The 8,707-nt window shown below is 38.4% G+C and overlaps 1 protein-coding gene across 1 annotated transcript; it reads left to right on the top strand.

Annotated features, from left to right (window-relative positions):
• The first annotated feature begins 2,789 nt into the window (after positions 1–2,789).
• Positions 2,790–4,756, top strand: LOC149281760 (glycoprotein hormone alpha-2-like). The gene is made up of 3 exons (XM_089499055.1): positions 2,790–2,874; positions 3,114–3,298; positions 4,655–4,756. The coding sequence occupies exons 1-3, from the start codon at positions 2,790–2,792 to the stop codon at positions 4,754–4,756; spliced, it is 372 nt and encodes a 123-aa protein (XP_089355181.1).
• Positions 4,757–8,707: the final 3,951 nt, after the last annotated feature.

Here is an 8,707-nt window from a genome sequence, read left to right as displayed (position 1 = left end):
CCCCTCCCTTGTATATTAATGCCCCCACCCTTTTTGTATTGGCTAATGTGATGCCCAACCACCCTCTTGTTTATTGATGCCCCCACTGCCATGTGTATTACCCCCACGCACCCCCTATTGATTTTGTAATGCCACAACCCAGCCACACCCCTTTTCTATTTAATTTTTCTCCCAAGGGAATTGCCCCCCCCTTGAATATGGGTCCTCTTTCCTATAACCCCCAACTATTTTTTTGGTAATACTTAAATTTTTGTGTTTTTTTCCCCCTGCTGTCTTCCAACATGACGATCTTCTCCCAGTCAGGAGGAACTCTTCTGTGAGCCCGCCCCCTTGAATGTCACGTCTTAAAAGGGGCGGGGCGAAGAGCTGAGGCACTGTTGCCACTGGGACACGAAGTTCAAAGCAGCCGCCCACTGCTGCCCACGGACCGACCGGCCCACCAGGAAATCTCCCGGGGACCAGTCCATCCCTGCTCACGCAGGCCGCACCCTGAAGTTCGTGCGTTGGACGCCCCTGATCTAGTTCATAGAAAATATTTCCAAAAAATAAATAATTTTTATGAGCAAGTCCTTAAAACTGGCACTGTCTTCCCAAAAATCTGGGGTAAACTGAATTTGCCGGTTTCAAAGATGTCACAAATAGGCGCAAACTGTCCAGATGTTAAAAACAAATGTGAAAATGTGACCTTTTAGCCCCCAAACAATAAAAAAATGCTGAACACATATTGAGGGTTTGTTTGCCAGTGAGATATACCAGGAACTATAAATCCATACCTGAAGTACCATGTGTATGGGGAAAAAAACACCAAACAATTACAGCTAAAGAAGAGCACCATTGTAACAAAGGGTACACAAATAAAAAACAGCATTGTAAGGGGTTAAACATACAAACGTCTTCTGAGTGTTAAATAACCCCTGTCTTGAAGGAGTTAAAGGGACCGTTCAGTGAGCCACCAGCAATGATTAATGCATATTAAAGCATTTTGTAAATTATTATTACATGGAGGAAGAACAAAAAGTACAATACAATACAGTTATCTTGGTAAAACTCCAATACCTTTGCATTATTGGCTGCTTTTTGTACATGTACACAGGGGTCTATGAAATACTTGCTTGAGCCAGAGCTGCAGGTAGCTGACAGCGAGTATCCTGCGTATGCACACATGGGCAGAGCCAGAGCCTGGCCTCAGGAGGAACACTCACAGTAACATACACATCCAAACAATCTGATACTAGCACACACTAATGTGCCCAGACACTAAAATACACACATAGACACGCACATTAACATAACCAGACACTCAAAATAAAACCACAAATACTCAGACTAACACACACACTAACATACCCGGAAACTAAAACATACTCACCCAGATACACATACACATGTACCCACACGCACAAACCCAGACACACACACCCACATGCTAACATACCCAAATTCACAAACACACAAATTCAGGCAAACACAACTCACTTACCCTGTCTTCAGCTTGCCTTCCATGTCGTGCTACTCCCGCAGAGTCACACGGTATGTGACCCTGGATCCACCCATGCATACACAAAGCTGATCATGAGATGCAAGTCGGGGGATATGGGAGACCAAAAGCACTGAGTGGATTTTCATACTATAAATATAGCCAACTGCCACAAAAGGTTTAGTTGTCCATTTAACTGTCCTATGCATTACAGTGCTTATAATAGCTATATGCTGTTTTTTACTCCTGTAGATTCTCATACAACTTCTTCGGCCTATGCAAACCTTGTTTCCAGCATGTGTAGTACAACTGCCACAGGTTAATTAACCCTGTCTGTTTATTCCTTCAACTACGTAAATTAATTTTGGGCAAAAATCATTAATCCTTTCACTTTAAAGCATAGTCATGACAAAAATCATGAACAGCAAAAACTGTTTACTCTTTATTTTTGTTATTGCCATAGCAACATGTAGCTGTTCACTAGGATCATATGAAAATTTTCCCTGTATAAGCACAGCATTCAGTACAAGTAATGCATTATCCCTGCACAGGTACTCATTGTTAGTAGATCCTCAGCATCATTTGGCCACATTCCTGGTTCATTAAAGCAAGAGATGAGCTTTTCCCAGTGCAATGTTAATTAAATCTCTTTCACCTAGATCATTTTGAGAGCCCCAAGGGAGAATGAGGTAAATTAGGTGGGCGGTATGATGTATGAGGTGTGGATGGGTGTGTCGGGGTAATGTACACGCAGGTATATATACCTAACTAAAGGACCTGTCTTTGAGTCAGTCTACAGCTACTACTAAGGTAAGAGTCTACAGTTGCCGGTGAGATAAGTATATTTATATATGTAGCTCTGAACTTGGCTTCTCAGCCCTGCTATGTCAAATATATGTCAACTAAGCTACATGGTAGGTTGAATAAACTTAACATAGGATTCAACTGGGACCACATGGGAGGGAACTAGAGGTCCATATCTAAACATCGTATACATTGCATTGAATGAATACTAGGTATAAATCGTTAGATTAGAACAACCCTATGGTCTTGCACTGTATTCCTGATACAATGATACAAACATTGAAATTTCATAGGTTTGGTAGGTTTGACAAACCTGATGTACTATGTTATAATGTATATATTATCATCTGCTGCAGGAGGTAAGGACATTGAATACAGGGTCTTATAATTTATGTTAGTAAACAACCTACTGTTATATATGTGGTGCTAAAATAGACAGAATAAAGTTACCTATTGCAGACTGTTCAATTTAGATTATTTTTCAGGTCTTTTCATCATGTTTCCCTTCATGGTGCCCATCTTCCTTGTGTTTGTTGTGATTATGTCAGAGACACAAACTTCTGAACTCACCAGCCCAGGATGTCACCTTCATCGTAAGTGGGTTTTTTTTTCTATTTAAACTGTAGCAGTTCCATTATTCTACTTACAAGGCTCACTAAAAACCATTCTGGTACAAAATGTAAAAAGTGATCTTATCACTAATGCATCCATTACAATGGACTTCCTGACTTGACTATTCCATTTGTTGCTAAGATAAAAAAATAACTTTCTTTACAAGTATTCATAACGTATTAAATGTTTTCATATTTTACCATCTCTTTATGACCTACAGCATTTAATGTCACCATAAGGAGTGACCGTAAAGGGACATGCAGAGGAACACAAGTCATCCATGCTTGTGTGGGTTACTGTGAATCCAGTGCTTTTCCGTCCAAATATTCAGTGTTGGTAGCAAGTGGATTTAAACGTAATATAACATCTGTATCACAGTGCTGCACCATCAGCAAAATCCAGAAGGTAAGAGCCAATACAGAAGCATAGAGATATGCAATAATCTAAAAACCAAGTACATTTCTCTGACAAATGCAGTTCAAGCAGTAGGGCAACACATTGTTCCATGATATGCATTCCCTTAAATATGTTGACTCAGGATTTGTGTTTAACGGTAGGCTCACATAACTAAAACTTCTGTTCTATCTGGATGACTAAATTTCATACTAAAACAAAAAACAGAATATATATTGGACCTCAGCAACTTAAGCCTCCTCGTTTTTTGGGTCTACAACTATCATGAAAATTGCCCTGAGTTGAGGATGATGAGTAACGTATTATCTGTTGTTTTTGTCCGAAAGTTTGTATTTTTTTAAGAAATGTAGAAAACCATTTATTTCAACATTGAATTTTGAAGAATTTCCCATGTTAATGTTAGATTGATAAAAATCAAAGCTTTGCACAGATATCTACATATAGTTCAAGCAATGGTAATTTAATGAATGAATCTAGTTTTCCCTTGCTCACATCCATAATAACCTGTGGATCATACACGTTTTTAGTATAGTTATAGTTTAAAGAGAAACTGAGCTACGTTGGTCTTTCCTAAAACACAAACAAATGGGAGCGGAATATCTCCCTCCCATTTCACTTTGACTGCGACATGAAAAAAGAGCTATGTGTCCGGGTGGCATTGATACAGGCAGAAAAGGCTACACTGTAAGTGACTACCAATAAAATTTGTACCAAAGATGAAGAGGGTTGTATCAAACCCATTGTGGGCCAGATAAAAATGTGACAAATATATGTGGACACCCATGTGAACAACTTCATACAAGCAGGGATTAATATGAGTTATAGTCTACAGCAGCAGGGTAACCAGAGAGATAACCAGTAGCTCCTAGCCTGTTTTGGAACTACAACACCTATGCCCACGCTCATTTCAGCTGGAAAGCCACAAGCTGCTTATGTGTGACCATGTTTGGGCTAGTGTGAAGTTCTTAAGGCTTTGGTCTTTTTTAATATGCCACTTTATCCAGAATGAAACTTAATCTGTGTAGCACGTGATCTTTTTCTTATTGGTGGTGGGGAAATGACGTGATGGCTGTTGAATAAATTAGAGGTAAAAAATGATTCTGCAAACATATTTTTGTGACATATTGTGACAAATTAAATAGCTATGATAACTCACTGTTATAATTAAATGCTCAAATATTTGGTACTCCATTGGTTAAGGACCAATTTAGCCATTAATATACCCTGTGAACCAACTCTATTGGTTGTATTGCTGAAATTCCTTGGTCTTTCCTCTCCTTGCAGTATACTACACATTCAAAAAAAGGATCTTCACACAAATAAAATGTAACTTTTCCTTCTTCCCAGGTCAAGGTTCGTTTGCTCTGTACTGGTTCACGTTGGGAAGAGATAGAAATTGGTACTGCAAAGTCCTGCCAATGTGACATGTGCCGCCTGTCAAGATACTGAGCAGAGTGTGCTCTACTACATTGCTGTGAGACCCATAGTCCGGAACACTTGCACTGTGTAGGCAGCAGCAGTGCCGGCTTGCTCTATAATTTACTGTTGGCAACTATTTTTTAAACGCAGTAGTATGGCTTTAACTCTTGCAGTATACACACCAGTATACTATGAGGCATATATAGTGCATGGAGTGTGTATATGCACAGGGTAGCTCTATGACTGGTAAATTATGCACAGCAGCAGAGCCAGTCTCCCCCTTAAAACATTACATCACATGCAAGCTACTTTTAAGTACTTGAAAGACTAGTCTTCCTAACCCCAACATATTTATCCCTTATTTATAAGTAAAATTTTGTAATTATATTTATACGCACTACTGTTGAAAAGTTTGGTGTCACTTCACGCTGTGCTACTTAATTACAAAGGGGTTTTCCAATGATCAATTAGCCTTTTAAACTTAAACTTGGATTAGCAAACATATTGTGTTGGAGCCACTGGAACACGAGAGTGATGATTGCTGATAAAGGGCCCCTGTTAGTTATTCCATAAAAAATCAGCCGTTTTGAGCTACAGTAGTCTTTCACAACATTAACAACGTCTGCACCGTATCTGATCGATTTTGTGTTATTTTAATGGACAAAATTTGCTCTTCTTTCAAAAACATGGACATTTCTATGTGATTCAAACATTTTGAACTGTAGTGTGTGTGTATGTTTATATATATATATGGAGTTTATATTTCACTTGCACCAAGATTGCGGTTATAAAGTTATTTTAATATTTTTAATAATATTTAAATTATTGCATATTACCTTTTTCATAATAAACAATAAATATGTATGTGATAAATTTTGCTTTTGTTATCCTGTTGAATTTCCCGCATAATTAAAAAAATTTTTTTTTTTTAACAAACCTTTCTTTTTACTAATGTCATGTTTTCTCTCAACATTTGTACCCTTGGGGTCTTTCTTTATATGCCATGTCCACTATATATATATTCAACTATATTAAAAACAAAAAGATCAGTAGGTACAGAATTCTGCCCTAGAATCACTCTACGGATATGGACCAGTGTCTTTAAACAAACATTATATGTGTAGCTCTGCATTTATTAACTTTCACAAACAGCCCAACAGTTACATCCAAACATACAGCCATTTTAGCTTTTCCCATGAAATCAGCTATTCGCTGCAATATTATATCTACCACTGATCATTCAATGTATAGACATAAAAATTAGACAGATTTCTGAGACCCAGCATTTAATTCAGTGAACAGGTTAAATATTGTATTTACCCCACTCCTCCCCTCAGTGAATTAAATATTTAAAATGTTAATCATATTAAATATGAAATAAATAATACCATAAATAATCATTTATAAAAATGAAAACATTGAATGTTATATATATTTTTGTCTGAGAATAGGCTATTTTATACCGTTAATAAGAGAAATAAGGTCCCCCAATACACACACTTGGAGAAAGGCAGAGATATAGCGCCTCTGTATATTTATGAATGGATTTTGAAGTTAAAGAACAGAGAGGAGAGAGAAAGTTAAAAGTGGCACAAGTTTGTTGCCTGAGTCCAGATTGCGGTTTATTTTTATAGTTATGAATAGAAAGATCAGGGGCATCGTTAAAAAATGTTGTGTCGTCCACAATGTTGTATCACTGTATTAAATGTCATAATGGAAACATATCACTATCTATTTCATGCTTAATACCTAGCTTAGCTTTATTTTGCCATCATTTTTCCCTAGATGACTCTGAAGAGTATAATTTTCCGTTGATAGGTGTATCCGCTTATGAAATCCCACTGTTAACTATGAATCTGTCATGTATTGGGGTTTATACATTAAAATGATATTGGGATTGTTCACTGACAACATATAGGGTTTGCGCAACCCTTTAGAGCTTAACTAGAGAACACTGAAATTAACCGAATATCCAAAGGGCTTCAGAAATACCCCTTGCCACAACCATGTCTTCTGGTTCATTATTGAAAAATAACAGCCTTTGGGGCTATTCTGGGGCCCAAATCTGCTGCAATGAAGTTTGACAAAATTAATTTTAATGTATGAGGTTTATGGAATATAAGCAGAATATTAGATTTGAATGCCTTGTCTCATCAACTAATAGTGATGACATTTAAATCCATAAATAACAACTGATGATTGATACACATTTTGAGGCAAGATGCTACAACAGATTGTGACCTGAACATTTAGTGCTATTCCAATATTAATGCCAGTCCTGCTAATAGAAGAATATCCAGAATCTTTTGCTCTCAGGGACATCCATTAGTGACTAAACGTTATGGTTTGTGGCTGCATTTTCCAACATGACTTGGTTCTTGAAAGGAAGAGGCTTTGCAATTTCCAGGAAGTCAGTTTTCCCATGATTGAAAACAAGAACTGTTTGTACTGTTTTTCATGATTGTCCTTCTGTGGCCAGGGACTGTCGAGATGGAATTGTTGTAAGAAAGCTTCCCAGAAGCATTTTCTGTTGGTGATAAACAATGAAACAGCACTCTTCTCATGATCCTCTGCTCTCACAGACAGCAAGAGGCATACACCAATTTGTTTCAAGAAATGCTAAAGCTGGCTAGTAAACCACAGTTTACACTTGCTGAAATATAAATGACTGCCACTTGGAGCAGCGAGGACTTTACTAGAATAATGTATATGTAAGCCAATAAATTAATGGTGCTGATTGAGGAGATGTAAGACCTTGCTGCAGGAAACAGTTTTAACTATATTATGCAAAACAAAGCCATAGTCCCAAACCTTTTGGGACAGCATAGTCTTCATGAAGGCCCTGCTTTTATATGGTTTTGAGTGCTAAACAAACATTAGACATGATTAAACATTGGTTTGCAGTACAGATAATCACCACTTGCTTTCCATGTCACATTGCCATAGCTACATGTCAACATTTTCTGCCAGGATGTGCTACTCCTAGGGCAATGTGAACTGTAGTAGATAATAGTGAAAACTCAGACATATTGAGAATTCCTTTCCTACTGAGTGGCATTGTAATTATGGTTTATTTGACTGTGTTATCCATAGGTGGGGAATGGCCATTCATTGGTTACGGGAGGACAGGCTCGGCTTCCCAGACACCTATCCTCCCATGAATCCGGCATGGTGGTGTTTTTTTCCAGGCTCATTTTTAAGTTTGTGTCCCTGACTCCTTTGTGGTAAAGGAAACAGTAGGAGGTGTGTGTGTTGAACGGGGGAAATAGAAGTCAAATACAGTTGGCTTCCCAGAAGCTTCTCGTCTTATTGACGGGATAAAGATTATTGGCAAAGAGACTTACCCAGAAGTCTCTGCCTCACATACAGAGAGACAGGCAGGAGACATAGGCCCTTCCACAATCGCCTGCTTTCACATTTAAGAACTGATAGTAGCTGACTGTTAAGAGGCTTTCCCAGAAGCCTCTGCTCTCACAGTCAGAAAATGACAGAGCTGAAGAAAAGTGGTTTAGTGACAGGCTTTCCCAGAAGCCTTCGGTTTCACAAACAGGGCGTGACAGAGGGAACTTTCCAGAAGCTCCTGTTCCCACAAGATAGGAAGAGACAGAGATTTTTCGGTGCTTTTGAAAGAAGCTTATGCTTTTGTAGAGAGGAGCTAAAAATGGTGATAAATGACCAACCTGTTCCTAGAATTCCTAGGTAGATGTTTAATGGCTTTTCCCAGAATGTTAGGTGCAAAACTGACGTGCTGTCAGAAAGTGGAAAAGACATTTGCTGTAAAGTGAAAACATCTTTTTTTCCGGAATGTTTTACTTGTACAGATTTTGATGTTGTTTGTAGGGTCACAGCAAGCAAGAAACTTGAGCTCTCCCCTCTCTTTGGGAAGAAGTGAGGAATCTAAGCAAAGGACGGTTAAACCATGGGGAGGAGGGGGTTGGGCTGGCCGCAGTGGTCTTCTGGTAAATGGTGGAATGTAGCGTA

Source organism: Sceloporus occidentalis, unplaced genomic scaffold, assembly GCF_023333645.1.
Source record: "Sceloporus occidentalis isolate IW3139 unplaced genomic scaffold, rSceOcc1.0.p SCAF_128, whole genome shotgun sequence".
In the NCBI taxonomy this organism is placed as follows: Eukaryota; Metazoa; Chordata; class Lepidosauria; order Squamata; family Phrynosomatidae; genus Sceloporus; species Sceloporus occidentalis.
This window is presented reverse-complemented; position numbering and strand designations above follow the sequence as displayed.